We start from the raw sequence: 20,508 nt of genomic DNA on the forward strand, positions 1-20,508 counted from the left end.
ATAGCATGGACTAAGCATTAACCTAACTTTACATTAACCTAGTATCAACATTACCTTACCTAGAAGGTAATGGTGTACCCAGAAAAATCCCATGTAAGCATGGAGGAGAACATGCCAGTGTGCAACCCAGGGCTTGAACCAAAGACCTTCTTGCTGTGAGGCTGACGTACTAACCACTACGCCACCCGAATCAGATAATATAATGAAAAATGTAGAAATAGGTTGAAAAACATTGATATATGATCCAACATGTTGGAAAAGCATAGAAAGTTTCAATATTTTAATAAATCTGATGTATTGTTTGCCAGAAACAGAGTATGTGGTACCTGTCTTCCAGCAGTGGTGGAACCCTGCGACATGCTCCCTGGACTGTTGGAGAACTTGTTTTTCTGGAGGTCGATGAGTGCGTCGCGCTGCCGCTCGATGTCAGCCTTGTGGATGCTGTTCAGAGCCTCCAGGCTCTTAGCTGCCACCGAGTTGTGGCGTCGGTCCAGAGACGACGACGTGAAGCCCCCGTTGCTGCTTTCAGGGAACCTCCGGGACCCCCGTGCAGCCAGGGTGTGGTAGTCCCGAGGAAACTCAGCATCACCGGCGGAAATCATGGAGCCCTTTCTCTTCTCTCGACCTGAAATTAAAGCAAATACCGTAAATGATCTAATTCAACTTTTTTTTGACCCCCAAAATAAAGGTGGCCAGGGACCCCCACTGTCCCTGCAGGTGGTTGAAAACAGGCATGAACATTGAAGAACAGTCATGTGGAGACAGGACCATCTATAACGGGGAATAAAGAGGAGAGCTTTTTGGGGTCCATCCATAAAGTCAGCAAAATGATGGTCTATTGTTCTATGAATCTGTGATAACCACATTTATTTATTCATCTGAATAAGACCCACTGTTATCCAGGAAGCTTAGTATTAATTGTGCCATAGTATATAGTCATGAATAAAGATGTAAATCCTTGTTTTAATCAGAAATAGAATGGGTTAGAAGTGACCAAAAATGGTGGAAAAGGTCATGAAATGGGATTTTGAAAACCACAAAAATAGGTTAAAAGTTCCAAATTAGAGTGGCCAAAAACAGACAGAAAAAGTGGTAAAAATGGTTCAAAGTGTCAATATCGGCTTAAAAGTGGCAGAAAAAAGTAAGAACAATTAGTTTAAACCGGTAAAAAATGGGCATGACAAATCGTGAATATAGTTCAATTGGCAAAAATAAGCATTAAATATGGTGAAAAGAGGTTAAAAGTGACAATAATGGTACAATATGTGACATTAGGTGGAAAAGTGGTGGAAAGGGTTTATAAGTGCTGAAAATGTCTTGAAAGTGAAAAAAATATGCAGAAAAGTCATTGAAATGTGATGGAGAAGTTCCAGAAATGGGAGTAATGTAGAAAAAATGCGCTAAAAGGAGCAAAAATATGGCAAGAAAAAGTGATGAAAATAGGTTAAAAAATGGAAAGTTTGGTGTAGTTGCAGAAAAAAGGGTAGAAATCAGAACAAATTAGCTCAACTTGTTCAAAACTATTCTTAGTTTCTTGAAGGCATCTCACGACCCCAAATGGGGTCCTGACTTCAAGGTTGAGAACCCCTGAGCTAATGCTAATTGGTTGCAAACCATTGGAGAATATTAATTATTCCAAATTAAAGCATTTCGACATTAAAAAAATGTTCAGGTAAAAATATTTGGATGTTTCGTGACTCCAGAATATCACGTAAGTAACTGAGCGCAGGTTCAATCTCCCAAGTCTTAGCTTAGCCTACGCTAAGCTAGGCTAAAAGTGATGCAACTGCTACAGAATATAAAACCGCTGCAGTTTTACCTTTAAAGTTGCTAAATGTTACTTTATAAGTGTGAGAAAAAAAACGTGAAAACTTGAGGCGTGACAGCTAACGAAGACGCTAATTCATTAGCATTTGAAACTGTGTGATTGGCTGCAGGAGGAGCAGAATAATCCTGTGTTTAGCGCTCATTACGCTGTAAGAAAACGTTTAGCAACAAATGCTACTGAACAACATAACGTAGAGTTAATCGGTTTGACCCCGAGCGAGTGTTACCGTGACGACACACAAACAACGCTTGTGTCCTTGAGCTGCTCGCAGTGTGTGTGTGTGTGTGTGTGTGTGTGTGTGTGTGTGTGTGTGTGTGTTAACTTTAACTGGAAGCTGTTTTCTGTCACACACACACACACATTGTTTATGTAAACACATGAGAGCAGAGCACACACCCCTCTGGCGCTGCAGCTGTGGTGAAATACATGATTAACATGTGTTTGCAGCCTCGAGCTGCACAAAGTTACTAGTATCTGTGACACTCCACAGCAGAAGGATGATGATGATGATGATGATGATTGGTTAAAAATGCACCGACTGCTTCCTTTTATTTGGCTTCACACCATTTCATTCTGGTAAAGAAGAGATTTTCTCACTTCATGGATCATTTTCCACACGTCAGCCTCAGACCGAAATCACCTGTACAAGGCTTTTTTCTGCTTTGGTTGTTATTTTTTGTTTGTTTTTTGCATTTTTAGGTGTTTTTGTTCTTAATTTGTGTGGTTTAATCATAGTTTGTATATATTTGAGTATTTGTGTTTTCGTTTTGTGTATTTTTCCGCCGTTGTTTTGTGTTATTGTTATTACTTTGTATGATTTTATTGTTGTTTGTGTTGTTGCTTCCTGTATTTCCAGGGGGGTTATTCTTTAAAGTGTTCTTTAAAGTGTTCTACCAAGACAAATTCCTTGTACTGTCCTTAAAACTGTACATGGCCATTAAAAACATTTCTGATTCTGATTCTGATTAATAGAGCCAGGCCTACGGGGGGTATTTCATCAAACCCAGCTCAGGGTTAAGTCAGGTTTAACATGAGAGTCCAGCTTGGCTTAAGCTGCAGACGCACTCTCATGAAACCACGTCATCGTTTTGAAAGAATTCATTTAGTGATGCTTTAAAACGCTCAACAAAGATCTATAAAAGGAAAAAAAGAGTCAAAAAGACTTACGGTATTTTAAAAGGAACTTAAACAGAATATCATGGTAAATTATTAAACATGATTTTAAATCGAAATTACGATATAATCATTGTTGCAGTACGTGTTTAATGTGTACCATAAACATACAAAAGAACAGCATGCAGCACAACTGAAAACAAAAACGACAACAAAAAACAAACAAAATGGCTGAAAAAATACACAAAATAACAGAAAATAAATGAAAAACTCAAAACAACAGAAATATACAAAACCAATACACAAAGTTACACAGAACAACAATAAAATCACATGACTGAAGAAGAACACCAAATGACAAAAACAAATAACAGAAAAATACAAAAACAAATACACAAAAGTAGACAAAACAACAATAAAATCACACAAAATGACTGAAAAACACAAAATAACAACAAAAAATAAATCAACTCAAAACAACAGAGATACACTTTGTATTTCTGTTGTTTGGAGTTTATTTATTGTGTCACTCACAACACAAATACACAAAGGTACTGCAAAACTATTACAATTTAAAACAATTACAAATTAGCATTAATCATGAAAAATTTTAAAAAATTACACTATTTGACATTTTTGCTTCAGTGTGTATCATTATCGCGCAAACATTTTCATTTACGGGTTTTAAAAAGCATTTATTTGGGATTCTAGTGGTGTCCCATTCAAACCAGTGAGAATAAAAGCAGCGCTCCATTAAAGACAGAGCCTCTGTGTCCACACACACACACACACACACACACACACACACACGTCCAGCCTCCCACGCCTGCAGCCCTCTCCAACAGGAAGCTAACGGGGGCATAAATTTACAGTGTGAGTGATGAAAGCCCACGTGTGCCATGTCTGATATGAACACAGTGAGAGCTGTCAATCACACAAGGGACGCAACGGTGAGACATCACCTGAATGTGCAGCTGCTCAGAATACAGAAAAGTCCTTCATTACATAACCCTCAAACACCTGATTACAATTCCAGAGCCAAGGGACGTGAAATAAAAGTGTTCATTAAGAGCGACTGGGTTGGAAAACCGATTAAACTGCAGACATACATTTTTATTATTCCACTGACATCACAACGAGCATCAAACAAACCTTTGACAGCTCACACAGAGCCGACAACGTATTCACTCCACATGAGCAATAGAGGCATGTCTCATTTTGTGTTCCCCAAAACAAAATGACTCCAATATCAATCAAAAATACACCGCACAACAATAAAAATGCAGAAATTAACTCAAAAAACAGAACAGAAAATTACCCAAAACGACAACAACAACAAAAAAAATGTCCAAAAAACATATAAAGTGACAACAAGAAAACAGAACATGACTCCAAAAACATACAAAAATACACAAGATTAAAAGAAAATACACAAAACAACAACAAAATACTCAAAAAGACTCTAAAAGCACAGAGAATTAAAGAAAACATGCAAAATGACAACAAAAACACACAGAATAACTGCAAAACATACAAAAAATACACAAGATTAAAGGAAAATATACAAAACAACTTTGACAACTAAAACAACAAAAATTGAATTTGAATTTTATTCTGGCAGTGTTCAGAAAAAACAAAATAGAACAAACAACTCTCAATTGTCAAAAGGGTGTAGGCTTATACATACCAACCCCCAAAATGACCAAAAAACATATAAATTGACAACAAAATAACAGATAATGATTCCAAAAACATAAAGATTAATGAAAAATACACAAAATTACACCAAAAACATACAAAATGACTGCAAAACAGAAAATTACTCCCAAAACATTCAGAAATGCAAAAAAATACACAAAACATGCAAATCAACAATAGCAAAAGTATACAAAATGCCTCCTAAAACATGCCCCTCATATTAATGTTTGAATTGGTCGTGATTATCAAGGTATCTGGCTCGTGTGGGTGCGGCCTAAGGAGAGGAAGTGATGTCACTGCACAACCTGGAGGAGGAACAGAAAAGGACAAACCGCCAAAAGAATTCACAAATGTGTGTGGTTTGTTTTCTTGCTTTATCTGTCACTTCCCTCAACCTGTGGAAATAACAAACCTATGCAAATATATGCAAAACTCAAAGCTGCAACTAGGGCATCTCTGAGCATCTGAAATGTGAGGAGCACCATTTATTTATATATTTAAAAACAACTAGTGAGACAGAACGCATTATATTTAAATATAACAAAAGTTAAAAACATTGTTTTAAGTCTTAAACCAACAAGCTTTGTTTTTGGAAAAATCTGATCAAAGGCAGGACAAAAAAAACAGGAATTATTTATAAATAAAATACATCCAAAAATCCACTAACATGAATAAAAAAGACAGAATATGACAGACTTCACCTTTTGAAATAGAAATATCTCTAAGTCTCAACCCTCAACCACAAGTTTTGGGACAATATCACACATTTCCCCCATTTTTTTCTCTGTAAAACAGGTGGGCTAACGTTAGCTTTAGCATATCTCGCAAACGGCTGGACGTCAACTATCTGGAGTTATCTTAGTGCGAGTTTGTTTCAGTGCATTTCTGCTGTGTATAAATTTAAAATTAACAAAAAATAGTTAAATGTTTTTTTTTTTTTTTTTTTATCCAATACTGTTTGATTCTATATTTCTACTCGGTTTCATATCCATAGTTGTCATCTACATATTGTACAGTATTTATTTGCCAACACTAACCTAGAACTAGTTCTGCTTTAATACAGTGGCAGATGAGGGGCCATTAAATGCTTTTGGAGTCGTCACACCTCTTATTTTGGCGGGACACCTCTGTGAAGCAGCTGCGATCCAATTACACGGCCCGGTGTTAACAACCAGCACCCATACTACGCAGCTGTTTCTGAGGCTTTCGACGCACTGGGACACATCTCACATCCCGCTGCTATTTGTCAGATCAAAGCGAAAGATTATTATTTATATTTAAATAAATATTCCAGCAGGGAATTTCAACATAAGAGCTGAAACCACAAATCATTAGATCCTTTTGAGTTCCTACAAAACAGTTTCCAGGAAATAGATCCCAGAACCTTTTAGCTAAGACATAGCATCGCTAGCTAAACTTACAGCGTAGCCGCGAACAATGACGCAAGATAATTATAGGTACCGATGAAGGCAAATTCCTTAAATATTGTACCAGCCTGATGCAACAGTTTGAAGCAATAAGCCCCGCCCCTTTACCCTTTGACCCTCAAAAGCCAGTGCTGCTACATGCTAAGCTAACCAACACGTGGGACTGGTCGATGGCACAGAGTCATTGACCATCTGAATGTAAAACACAACTCAGAAAACACACAAAATGACAACAACAAACACACAACATGACTGCAAAAACATACAAAAATACACAAAAACATAAAAATATCAGAAAATTACTCCAAAAACATACAGAAATATGAAAAAATACACAAAATTACAACAAAAACACAAAATTAACAAAAAATAAATGACATCAAAACATGCAAATCAATCAACAACAAAAGTACTGTATACAAAATGCCTCCCAAAACATACTCAAATACAAAATACATAATGTACAAAATACATGGAAATAATAATATTTATTAAAGGGATCCTCCACTGTTTTTACAAATGTAGCCAAAAACAAAACACATTATTTTGCACCATATGTTTTGTTTTTAAAATGGGACTACTTTACCGTTTTTGAGTCTGTGTGCTGCCATGTTGAAATGACGTCATTGATGATGCCAATCGCCCCTTCAGTCCATTGAGTTCTATAGGAGTGAAGCATTCAGGATCGTTTAGCAGCTTTTTCAGTCAAAATGACAACTTGAGCTGCTTTGGGTTGCTCTAAAAATCAGTAAAAGTTAAAAAAAGTCGATGTAAACCTCTTTAGTTTACTGAAATTTGATAACTAGAAGAGCTCCGGTTGCATGTAAATACAGGTAACCAGGATCAAACAGCTGCTCAGAGCAGCAGTATAAGTGATGGTGTCATGCCAAAAGCTCAGAGCAGCAGTTTTATCCTACAGCAACCAGAGCTGCTCTTCTCTTCTTCACGATGTCTACAAAACAGCAGCGTTGGAACTGTCGCCCCCTGCTGTCACAGATTTTTTCGGCTCGTAGATTTGATCAAATTTCGGTAAACAAAAGAGTTTTACATCGACTTTTTTTAACTTTTACTGATTTTTAGAGCGACCCAAAGAAGCTCAAGTTGTCATTTTGACTGGAAAAGCTGATAAATGATCTTGAATGCTTCAGTCCCTTAGAACACAATGGGCTGAAAGGAGCGATTTGCATCATCAACATCAACATGGCGGCGCACAGGGTAAAGGTAATAAAACATTTCAAAGGTTTTAGGCCCCATTTGTAAAAACAGTGGAGGATCCCTTTGAAAAGATATAAAATGACAACAACAAAAACACACAAAAGAAAAATCCTCCAAAAAAGACACAAAACACACATTAAACACACTAAAAATCCACTACGCTACACAAATCAGCAACAACATTTTCAACTTTCCTTCACCATCAAATTTACGATGTTTAGGAGGAATATGAAACGACCGACTGTCAGAAAAAGCCCTGAAAGATGAGAAGGAGACGTTTATTGACTGTAATATTAGATTGTGAGGGAAAAACTGCCTCGAATCGTCACTAAGCCACTGACTCATCTGAGCACCAACCTGAATCAATAACCTGACGGTTTAAGGTGAAGCTGCGTTTCTAACCAGAGCACGTTCCTCACTCTCCTGCAGCGCTCGTGCAAATGCAAATTCATTTCCCAGAATAATCCTCTATCTTTTCTCTTTGCATTTCAAACGACTGCGACGCGTCCCCCGGGAGGATTCACGCCACAGGATTCCACTGCTCGGCCTCCGGAGAGACGCCACGATCAGTGGATGTGGGAACGTCTCAGATTCCCTTTATTCCCCCACAGTGTCCGAGTCTGTTCCCGGAGAGCCGCTGTGCTGCATATCAAGGCTGGTGGTGTAGAAAAGGCTTAACTTTAACTTTGTACGTCTTCCAAAAAAGTCAGATACTTTTACTGCACTGCGTTTCCTATAATTCTCTGTGATAATAGGTACAAATTATCCTCCATTCCGTTCGTTTTATCACGTTTTCTGAGAAAAAATAACATGTAAATGTGTGGTATCGCCCCATGTCATGCATTTAAAAGATGTGTATGTCATAATGAGGCCAGATTTGATTAGATTTTTTATTAAAAAGCAAAAAAATTGTTTGGATTGCTTTTTCCATCCGAACATGAATTCCGCGTTTTCCGTGATCTGAGAAACTCCGAGGCCCTATTTTCTGTTTCGACAGCAAATGCTTGTCCCGAGATCTACTGTCGTCTCAAGTCAAAGTGTATTTCAGATTATCGTGATCATAGAAACTGTAAATCAAATAAAATTAAATATTACGTCAATAAAAAAAAATAAAAAATTTTATATATAAAATCAAACATCCTCTTTTCAAAATAAAAGCATCTCTTTTCATCTTCCATTCGTTTTTTAACCCTTTTGTAAATAGGGCTCTTGTTTTAAAGTTAACTGGAAGTTTTGTCAGTAGCACAATGGAGGGTCTTCGAAAATCTACGAAATGTCGGAATGAAATGTGTCTACGTGAGGTTTATGAATCAAATTAGCACATGTTGATATTCTACTTGGTCACTTTCTCACTTCAAATGTTTTCAGAACTTTCCTTTGAGTGTGCAGCTTCAGGTTTTGTCGTTGAAGGTTCCAAATGCATCTTGGGAAACTTGGAAGTATACTTAAGTGGGAACGCTCATCATCCTAATCATACGAATAGTATATAGTAGACATTATGGTACAAAGTGTGACATTTCCAACACAGCCTCTACATTCAGGAGGTGCCTCAGAAATGCAGGAGCAAACCAACAACCTTCCACATCGAGCATAAAAACACTCACAACTTAAGATCTTAAACTTTAAAAAATAATAAATGATATTTCAAGTAGAGAAAAAAACAGTTACAATAACCCATATCGATAATCGTCTTTTTCTCCTGACAGTTTGAAAGTATTCTACTAAATTGCTGCCACCTATTGGACGGTAAGGAGCATGGAACCAGCAAATGTTCTCCCACTCTGGTTCTGCCTAAACGGGTTCAAACTATGCCTGGGCGATATGGACCAAAACTCATATCTCAATGGCGATATACGATATAAAGCAATCATTTTAATTCAAATAAAGTCTGACCAGAAAGACAATTCAGAGTTAAATTCGCTGATGTAAAATGCCACACTGGCACATTTATAACAAACGGTTGCACAAAATCTGCCAGTTTTGGCTTTTTCTCCTATAAAGGACAGCACGTGTGAGTGAGTTCTGTAGTGTGGCTTGTTAAGATGAACATCTGGGTTAGGACACACTCAGAAATTCATCCAACTGTGCTTTTCACGCTGTTCTGAGAAGTAGTGAAAGCAGTAAGTGTTTTCAAACAAAATAAGCTATAACATATATATATATATATATATATATATATATATATATATATATATCAATATAGATGATATTGTAATTGTCTATATTGCCAAAATAGAAAACTCGATATATCTTGAATGAATCTCGATATATGGCTCAGCCCTAGTTCAAACTCGTACAAAAATCACCAAAGTTCAAAGACTTCTGAACCACACAATGTCTCAGTCAAACAGTTGCAAACCTCAGAAAAGATTCCCATTTTTTGATTTTTAACGTAGCAACGACATTCCAGGTCATGGAATCAAAAAAGCACAGAAACCAAATATTCAGGGCAGATATTTCACCACATTTTTCCAGGTTAAACTTCTGAGCACCAAGATTTTCCAGCTTTTTCGCCACATCAGGAGGAAATAACCCACACCCTTACACATCTTTTGATCATCTGTGATTTCCCAAAGAAAGAACAGCCTTTTAAGTCCTAAAAGTCCAGGATCCAAATGTTTGGGTGAGAGTGAGGGTGAGGGTGAGGGTGAGGGTGAGGGTGAGGGTGAGGGTGAGGGTGAGAGTGAGGGTGAGAGTGAGGGTGAGAGTGAGAGTGAGGGTGAGGGTCAGCTCAGGTTAAGTTAGCTGCTCCTTTTCCCGCCCTGATGCCAAACACTCTCGGTCTCCATCTCCTCTCACTGCTCTTGGGGCGATGAATTAAAAAAAAAAAAAGCTGGATAATCTTGGTGCAGAGAGCGAGCGCCTGATGGAGGCGGGGGTGGGGGGGGGTTTAAAAGAGCCCCGTCCCTAGAGAGAAGACGCCCAGCTGTGAGCGGGGTCGGAGGAGGCGTACCTGGCTGGAGGTGGTGAGCAGGTGAGCGAAGGCTGTCCCTCTGTGGCTACGGGTCACATGATGTGAGCTGGAGGCTGAGCGCTGAGTGTGTGCAGCAAGCCGGAGCATCTCCCTCACTCTCTCTCTCCTATCCCCTCCCTCTCCCATCTCCTCTCTCTCTCTCTCTCTGTGTGAGTATAATCCTCTCCACTGTCTACGGGGACGAGCTCTATCGCCTCCTCTCTGTATCTCAGCTTTGCACATGAGCCTTGGGCAGAATTAGACTCCACGTGCTCTCCACCTTGCCGTAGATAAGCCAAAACTGCGGCGAGCAGCCTTGCCCTTAATGACTGCCTCAACTCCATCAAAGCTCGTCCCCACTTCTTCTTCTTCTTCTTCTTCTTCTTCTTCTTCTTCCTCCTCCTCGCCTCAGTTTCTGTTGCCTCTGTTTCTTCTCTAGCCCTCAATCTGCCACTGCTTGTGTAACGCTCGCACGCCGCTCTTTTCACACGGCTTCCGCAGCGGAAGCATTTGAAGTTCTCGTGCACACTCCAAAGCGCGCGCTATGCAAATGTTTGTCAGAGACTCAGACTATCCTTTAGCCCATCTGAGGAAGTCTGGCAGCGCATCAAAGCAGCCTGTGTGCTGCAGCGTCTGAGGAGACGACGACAGTCGTTACGTTATGTAACAGACCTTAAAATGTATCATCTGCTCCACGCGTCGCATCCAAACTGCTTTTTCCCAAAATAGCGCAATAGGATATAAATCGCGAGATTTTTAATTCAAATAAAGTCAGAACACAAAAACAATTGTGGGTTAAATTTGCTGATGTAAAATGCCACACAGGCACATTTAGTAACAAACAGCTGCACAATATGTTCCACTCTTTGGCTTTTTCTCCTCCAGGCACAGCAGGTGTGAGTGAGTTCTGTAGTGTGACTTGTTTAGGGGAAGTTCTGGGTTTAAACACTCAAAAATCCATCAAACTGTGCTTTTCATGCCGTTCTGAGAAGTAGAGAAAGCAACGACTCCTAAAACAAGTGTTTTAATACAAAATGAGCTATAAAAAAAAATATCTATATATATATATATTCTTCAGGGCTACAGCTGCTGCAGCAGGAAAGGAAGAACGCTGCGCGCAAACAACACTATGTGACCAAACCCGACCACCAGTTCTAAATATCTGTCCGAACCTGACCCGTCTGATGCCATCGGGTCCCGTCAGGGTTTGGTCGGGTATCCATCTTCTAGTATCAGCTGTGATCCGGTCCTAAAGAGTTGATGTGCACCCCCACGGCGGCTTGGCTGATGGCTGCGGTTACCTTAACCACCACGGTGTCACTATGGAGTCTGATTTCAAGATCTTGCCCTATGCTCCTAATATCATGTAATAACTTGAGGAAAATGTAAGGATTTTATAAAAATTTTGAGTTTTTTCAACAGCTCAACATTAAAAATAACTGCAATCTTGCGATATAAGCACCAGGCGTCTTGAGTTTCATTTACAAAATGATTCATGTTTTCTCTGTAATTTTTACTTTCTTTCGGATTTGGCACCCGGGCCATGAGTTTGGCACAAGTGCCCTACATCCATACATTCTGACACCATCAACATGGAATGTACAAAAGGAAAAATTAGGATTTTTTAATCAACAACGCCTGTATCAGTACAATAAGGCGATGAGTGTCTGAGTCTGACGTGAAATTCACCAAACAATCACATCTGTCTTAAATGTTCCTCAGCGTTTCCATCAGAGAGCTGTAATCCTATTGGTCGCTGCCAGGTGGAGTTAACCCAAAACGTGTCGTCCCGCCTGCAGGTGTACAGTGCCGCCTCCTATTCACTGCGATCAGCAGCGCACGCGGCCAATCGGAAGCAGATCTTTGGATGTGTTTATATCCTGCAGCTGGGCTTAAGCCTCCTCACTGTCTGCACACATGTTTGCACCCACTCCCTTTTCTTCCTCTGCCTTCCGTCGTCGACACTCAAAACGCGCCACGCTCCTAATTCAGGCCGAGCGCATCCCTCGCCTCCCCCGACGGCTGCAGGCTAGAAACCTGAGCGTGTCAGATTGGCAGAAAGCGTTAGCGTTGTCACACCGATCACTGTCAGACACCCTCACAGCTCAATTACCAAGATAGATGGCTCCAACAGATAATAACAGGGACCATAATCTGTTCATTGGACAGGCCGTGAGAAGGGGCTAAAAAACAGCGAGGAAGACGAGGAGGAACAGAGAGTCGTGGTTATAAAACAGATGGGGGAAATTCATTTTAATTCAGGGGCCTAATACGAACCAATTTAATCTGAAGTGGGCCGCAGATTATAGGTGGTAAAACGAGCTATTTTATCTTTCTTGTGCCCTATTTTGCACTTCCACGTCTAATAGTGTTTAAAGTATGTAAGGCACCGACAATAACCAAGCAATAAGTGACAGATATCAGTCACTGCAGGATTGTAAATTTCCATGACTTTGTGACCAATTTTTATGTAATTTGGGGACATTTTGGGGAATAATTTGAGGAAAATTGTAGGATTTTGGAAAACTTGAGAACACTTAGAACAATTTGAAGTTAAAAATGATTGCCATCATGTGATATAATCATGGAACAACTGAGAGATTTTGAAAGAAAATGTGCCGTTTCATTTTTGCGTATTTGGAAGTACTGAGATATCTACATCTGGAAATGTCGGAAACGGCTAACTGACAGTGAGTCCCACCTTTCAGTCCCGACTGCGGGAATACATTTGTGTTTTCTAAAACCCTGAAGCTACAAACAAATAACCCCATAAACTTTCAAGATACAAGTCCCCAAAAATCATCCGTGAGATCTTCAAAGTGCTGCTTTGAGTCATGGATGTTTTATTAGTAATTACGTGTCGTATCTCTCTGTAGATGATTGATGCGTAGCTGTAGAATGTTACGCTAGCTTGTGTTGGCGATGCTTTTGATCAACGAAAAAAGTCTCATTTTAACGTCAGACCAATGAACGACCGATGGCGTCAACACAGAAACATGTGAACAGCTTCCAACTACTCTGTCATTCGTCAACATCAGGCGATGACATCATCCAACAACTTCTTCTAGTGACAGCCATTAGTGAGTTCTCTTACCGAGGAATAAAGTTTCCCTGCTAAAATAATTCAGGTAAACGAAGAAGGAAGAAGGAATGAAATCAGAAGAGAAAAAGAAGAATTATTGGTCATTATCATCCCGATAGAATCCATCTCCAATGCTGGCGAGGACGCAAAAAACCATGGGAGGAGATTAGATGACTGAGGCTCTCAGGCGTCTTTCTCTGATTAATCAGGAGCAAACACATCGAGTTAAAACCAAAGGAATCACTGGGACGAAGCCACGACAAAGGCACAGATTGAAGCTAAAATGGAAACTGTGAAGAACTTTCAAGATGGAGGCTGGAGCGTCTGCCAAAGCTGCTCTTCATGCTTCCTCAGGGTCTTCTCTGAGTCCTAAAGCTCTGAGCGCTTTACTGCACAGCAACCATGACTCACAACTAGCATCCAGACGGGATTCACTGATATCTATGCGCCAATGACGAGAGTCTCCCCCCACACCATAGGGAGCAGAGCTTTTAGTCGCTGCGCTCCCAATATCTGGAACATCAATAACTCAACCCTCTTCAAGTCCAGATTCAAAACCCATCTCTTCAAATCAGCCCATTCTTCGTAAATTCTCATTCCTAATTTTACCTACATTGCTTTTTTTTCTCTTCTTCTGTGTATTATACAGTTTTTTATGTATTGTACTGTTTTTATCATTCTGTTTTTATTGTGAAGTGTCCTTGGGTGGCCTGAAAGGCACTTTTTAAATAAAAGAAATTATTTTTTATCTATATATTATTATCATTATTATCACGTTGATGTTGTCTTTTCAGGTGATGGATATGGAATCTTCTTTTTGGGTGTTTCTGTTGTCGTTTGGGACTTTTTCCTGTTTTTTGTTTGTTTTTTTTTGCCATTTTAGTCCATTTCGTGCTTTCATTTGGTGTTGTTTCTTTGTGTTTTTGTGTTCAAGTAGTCAGATGCCCGGGAGGCACATGTTTGGGTTAGCTTAGCACGTGAAAAGAATGGAGATTAAGCAGATTAGTTATGACTGATAATGTAAATCGCTTTTATCCAGCAGTATCTGTTGGACTGGTGTCACTGCACACACACACACACGCGCGCGCACGCACACACACGCACTTGAACAACCTGCGTTTATTACCTGCAGAGGCAGCGCTGTGTAATAAAGCATCGCAGAGCTCACAGACTCACAGCGGCAGTAAAACACGTTCCCGGGAACGAGCTGTGTGTGCGACTCTGATCAAACACCAATAAATAGAGATGTGAGCATCTGCCACACCGACAAAAGAAGCTGAACGGGCACAAACTACTATATATATCAGATTACTCTCAGTCTCACAGATGACTGTAATGAATTTTACATTTCATTAGTAACAGTTCTACACTGATGGATTCAGAAGTTGTCGCACAACAACACAGCAACAAAACCACACCTACAAGAAAATGTGCTAACACCTGTTAGCTTAGCCTCTTAGCTCCCTGGAGGCCTGTAACTATTGTTATTCTGGTGGAAACACACGATTATTAATCCACAAATGAGCCTGATTATTTTAATCCAATTAATAATCTTAAATTAGTAACTATCAAAGTCAATAATCATATATCAATCATAATCAAATATCATGAAAAAGTTTAATATTTTTGGTCACTCATTTCAGAAAGTCAAACCCATATATGATATAGGCTCATGACACAGAGTGAAATATTTCAAGCCTTTATTTTGGATATTTTAAACAAAAATGTAAGGCTTCTGAAAAGTATGTTCATTCATATGCACTCAATACTTGGTTGGGTCTCTTTTTGCATGAGTTACTGCATAAATGCGGCGTAGCATGGAGGCGATCAATCTGTGGAAGAGGCACAGAATCCACAGTCAGTGATGGTTTGGGGTGCCATGTCATGTGCTGGCGTTGGTCCACTATGTTTCCTTACGTCCAAGGTCAACACAGCCGTCTACCGGGACGTTTTAGAGCACTTCATGCTTCCTGCAGATTCCATTTTCCAACAGGACTTGGCACCTGCACTCAGTGCCAAAGCTACCAGCACCTGGTTTAAGGACCATGGTATCCCTGTTCTCGCCTGACCTGAAACCCATAGAAAATCTATGGGGTATTGTGAAGAGGAAGATGCCAGATGCCACACCCAACAATGCAGAAGAGCTGAAGGCCACCATCAGAGCAACCTGGGCTCTCATAACACCTGAGCAGTGCCACAGACTGATCGACTCCAGCCACGCCGCATTGCTGCAGTAATTCAGGCAAAACGAGCCCCAACTAAGTATTGAGTGCTGTACGTGCTCATACTTTTCATGTTCTTACTTTTCAGTAGGCCAACGTTTCTAGAAATCTTTATACGTTTCTACATGAGATGTTTACTGTATGCAAGAGAACCGTGACAAGAGTTATTACCAAAAATAAACATGGGGGGTGAAAGTAACTAGTAACTTTTACTTTAAGTACTATTTAATTGAGCTACTTGAGTACGATATATCAGGACCAGTCTTTACACCTCTGGATATTATAGATCTGTAATGTCTCCATTTAAACCTGATCTTCAGCTGCAGTCGACCTCTGTGTGAGGAAGCAGGTTGGTCTGATTGGTGCTTTGATGTGTGACAGTAATAGCGTCTGATTGGCTGCTCGCCTCCTGGGATTTACGTATTTAATTATCCATCATCAACAGGGAAATTTCATCTACCAACGTTCAGCGAGAAATAAGCTCTAAACAGGAATACGTGACAGAAGCAGGAAGACCTTCAGGTAACCTCTCACACACACACACACACACACACACACACACTAATCCAAACTGTGTGACGGTTCCTGACTACTGAGACCCAGACGTCATCAATAAACCAGAGCAGGCACAGAAACACATGCAGGAGGACGAGGTGATTGACGTCTCATGATTCAGTGAAAACAAGCTTCAAAAACACCTTTTAAATGCAACCTGTCGACATCAGCAAAGAGGGAAAAACACGGATTATTCCTGAGGCTGAAAACAGCTCAGATTATTTAGTTCAGGATTGTTTTAAAGAATCGCTCAACAACGACTCACCCTATCAACATAAACTATCCCGTGTCTTTGGTCATTTTGGGTATTTTTTACCCCCTAATGTTGTGTTTTGTTTTGTTGTTGTCTTGTGTATTTTGTTGTAATTTAGAGATTTTAAAGTATTTTTTTGTGTATATTTGTGCCTCCAGCACCTGCAGGAAGTGAGTCCAGTCCATGGATCAAATATAGAACAGAAAAATCTAAATGTGTTACCAAAATTGTGTACAATTCAATACAACAAAATCGATCACTTGCACGACAAAATAAAGACTTATTAATTAATGGTAAAGACATACATTTTTAGTAAAGACTTAAAAATCTTCTGTAAAGACTCAAATCTTAGGTCAATACATACACAATTTTAGTAAAGACTTACAAAGCTTTAGTAAAGACAAATATTTGGTAAATACTTGTAAATCTTTGGTAAAAACTCATAAATCTTTGGTACAAACTTAAAAATATTTTGTGGAAATATAAACCTTTAGTGAAGACTTACAAATCTTCTGTAAAGACTAAAATCATAGGACAATACGTACACATTTTTAGTAAAGACTTTTTGGTAAAAACTTAAAAATATTTTGTAATGACATAAAGACAAATCTTTGGAAAAGAATTGTAAATATTTGGCAAAGACTCATAAATCTTCTGTAACGACTCAAATCTTGGATCAACACAAAACATTTTAGTAAAGACTTAAAAATCTTTGGGAAATATTTGGTAAATAATTGTAAATCTTTCAGAAAGACTCATAACTCTTCTGTAAAGACTCAAATCTTAGGTCAATACATACAAATCTTTAGTAAAGATTCATAAATCTTTGGTACAAACTTGAAAATATCTTACAAAGACAAAGTAAGACATAAATATATCAGAAACACTCATAAATCTTCTGTAAAGACTCCAGACCAAAATGTGCTGTTTCAGCGCCTCCTACTGGTAGGAACCGGAACTAATCACCTGAAAAGCAACTGTTTCCCCAAAATAAGAGAAACATATTTTTGTTTACTCACTCAATTCAAACAAGTCGACAGTAAAACATGTTCAATGTGCACCACTCAGCCAAAACATTATGACCAAAACATTCCTGAATCTGCCAGGCCTCTAGCAGAGTTCTGAAGGTGTGCTGTGGTGTCTGCCCAGGTCAAGTGTTGTATAAAGCCTCACGAGCTTGGGTGTAAAAATGTAACAAATTCAAGATTCAAGATATATCTTATCAGTTTGATGGATAGCTGAGTGCTTTCTAACCCAGACCTTTATCTAAACAAGCCACACTACAGAACTCACTCACACGTGCTGTCCTTTAGAGCAGTGTTTCCCAAACGTTATTGCCCGTGTACCCCTTAGCTTTTAGTTCTTATCACACGTCTCCTCTTAGGTCAAGTTATACATCATTTATTTGTGTCTGCAGGCTTATCTAAACTTGTTTCTGTGTCTCGTCCAACATTAACGTTGAATTTAGGCCTTTTTCAGTCATTTATTTCTGATGTTTTGTTCATTTTAGAATGCAAACTTCACCTTTTGGTGTATTTCAACGAGTTGTCTATAATGCTAAAAAGTTAACTGACAAATGTTTCTGTGTACTTCCCGAGAGGTGTTCAAGTACCCCTGGGGGTACACGTACCCCAGTTTGGGAACCCCTGCTTAGAGGACAAAAAGCCAAAAGTGGAACATTTTGTGCATATTTTTGTTAATAAATGTGTCTGTGTAGCAAAATTAACCCATAATGGACTTGATTGAATTAAAATGATGGAGATGTAAATCGTATACATCACCATTTTGAGAAATGATTTTGAGATATGAGTTTTGGTCCATATTACTCAGTCCTATGATGAGTAATATGTAATCCATTACTTTCTCACTACGGTGTGAAAACATGTGTTGATAGACGTGCACTCTGAGCTCAGCTTCAGATTAATGTTAGAAGAACAGCATCACTCACTCACTCACTCACTCACTCACTCACTCACTCACTCACTCACTCACTCACTCACTCGTTCACTCACTCACTCACTCACTCACTCACTCACTCACTCGTTCACTCACTCACTCACTCGTTCACTCACTCACTCACTCACTCACTCGTTCACTCACTCACTCACTCACTCGTTCACTCTGGCTGTTTTTAACTCTGCAGCACCACTGGCCCACATCTGGGATTATACACGCACTGCAGCATTCTCACAAAGTGCTGCTGATGTTCTGCTCACAAGTGGAACCAGCAGCACTTCACCACTGAACTTAGAAATAAATAGATGACAACTACACACACACACACACACACACACACACACACACACACACACACACACACACACACACACACACACAGACACACACAGACACACAGACAGAAAGAGGACCTGCCTGGGAAAGAAGAATTGCCCATTCTCCGCCTCGGTTCTCCTGGGTCGGTTCCTCGGCTCTACCTTCACATCCTCGTTGGTTCTCCTGGTTCTCCTGGTGTTCTCCTTGTTTTCTCCAGGATCTGCTCCAGTTTCACACGTTCATCCTCCTCAGTGAGTCCATGTCTGCGTGTGCAGAGCCACTCCTCTCCATCCGCACAGAATAAACTCATCTTTTATGGATGCTCAGCCCCCCCCCCTCACTGCTGCTGCTCTTAAAGAGATCTGCTGCCTTTGGTCTGAGCACCAGTAACTCACTCACTCTCTCACACACACACACACACACACACACACACACACACACACACACACACACACACACACACACACACACACACACACACACACACACACACACACACACACACACACACACACACACACACACACACACACACACACACAGAGCAGGGATTTCATCTCCAGAAACACATGAAATATTTTTCCTTTAGTCTCAGACTATCAGCATACAGTAAGTGGAGACGTCGTCAGCACAAATGCTCTGAAATACAAGAAAACAATAAATATTAATCACAGCAGGGCCACAAACATGTGATCAGGTCTGATCTGAGGGTCACATGATCAACAGCGTTTAGAGTAATGAGCGATCTGAGCAGCAACGCAGGAATTTTCAAAGGATTTGTGTGTTTTTAGTCATTGTTTATGTTTTTGATGTTTTGTATGGTTTTGTTGATATTTTGTCCTCATCTTCTCTGTGTTGTTTTTTTTGTCATTTTGTGTGTGACGAGTCAATTTTTGTCATTTTTTGTTATTTTTTGTTGATGCTTTGTATATTCTTGTCCTCATTTTCTGTGTTTTTGAAGTCATTTTGTGTATTCCTCTCATCGTTTTGTGTGTGACGAGTCAATTTTTGTTCTTGTTTTATATTTTGTGGCGAAAGAACAATAAGTGACATTGCAGTATAAGTCGCACCCTCATTTTTAAATGAAAAAAGTTGCGACTTATACAGTGAAAAAGATAAAATTCTGAAAATATTACAATCTAAAACCTGACAAAGATGTAACGTATCTCTACCTAAAGCTCATCATATAAAATAATGAAGTGTAAAAACATAAAAGGGAGCCAGAAACACTTGGTGGATGCAGATGTGTGGGAGAAAACTAATAACGCCATAAATATCAAACACACACACACACACACACAGCGACAGGTCACTGTGATCTTTTATGTGTGTGTGTGTCTGTGTGTGTGTGTGTGTCACTGACAGGCTGTAATTCAACCCAACGTTGAAGGCCAGGGCTTAATAACACACAGGGTGATGCGTTCAGGGTCACAGGAGCCGTGTGTCACCACAGGGTCTCCAGGGAGTGGAGGAGGACAAACAAACACACAAACAACACACAAAGCCACATGGACATTAACGAAATGCCAGTAACAAAATATAAAACTGAGATTAATTGAACTCCCATAGTTTTTGCGTGTTGTTGTTTATTGTATCTTGCTTATTTTATTATTAATTGACTCATCTGATGCATTTTTGTCCATTCTGACCCTTTGGACCTAAGCTACAAAGCTGTAAATATATATCCTGGATTTATCTCCATTAGCGGGCTTCACCTAACCAAACATTCCCTGTCAGAGAGAAGCTGTCCTACGAAGGTCGATAACAACATGCTAATTTAAGCCAAGTGTTTTCAGCCTGGGTACGTGCGCGCTGCCATAAAAGGGGTGGAGATTGCAGCGTCTGACCAATCATTACGATGGAGAACCTGGCAGAGCGAGCGTTTTAC

General features: G+C 39.7%; 1 protein-coding gene across 7 annotated transcripts in view; it reads right to left on the bottom strand.

Moving 5' to 3' along the window:
* Window positions 1-18,977, bottom strand: part of srcin1b (SRC kinase signaling inhibitor 1b) — a 56,036-nt gene extending 37,059 nt beyond the window's left edge. For 6 of the 7 annotated variants that reach the window (XM_028476304.1, XM_028476305.1, XM_028476302.1 and 3 more), the window contains exons 1-2: window positions 18,720-18,977; window positions 327-625 (exon numbers count right to left, since the gene is read on the bottom strand). In XM_028476304.1, the coding sequence (XP_028332105.1) occupies window positions 327-625; window positions 18,720-18,741 (321 nt within the window). In that variant the 5' untranslated portion in view covers window positions 18,742-18,977. Of the gene's footprint in view, window positions 1-326; window positions 626-10,234; window positions 10,326-18,719 lie in introns of those variants that run through there. The other variant, XM_028476308.1, reaches the window with a different exon arrangement.
* Between the last annotated feature and the right edge of the window lie 1,531 nt (window positions 18,978-20,508).

The sequence above is a fragment of the Gouania willdenowi genome, chromosome 19 (assembly GCF_900634775.1).
Source record: "Gouania willdenowi chromosome 19, fGouWil2.1, whole genome shotgun sequence".
Lineage (NCBI taxonomy): Eukaryota > Metazoa > Chordata > Actinopteri > Blenniiformes > Gobiesocidae > Gouania > Gouania willdenowi.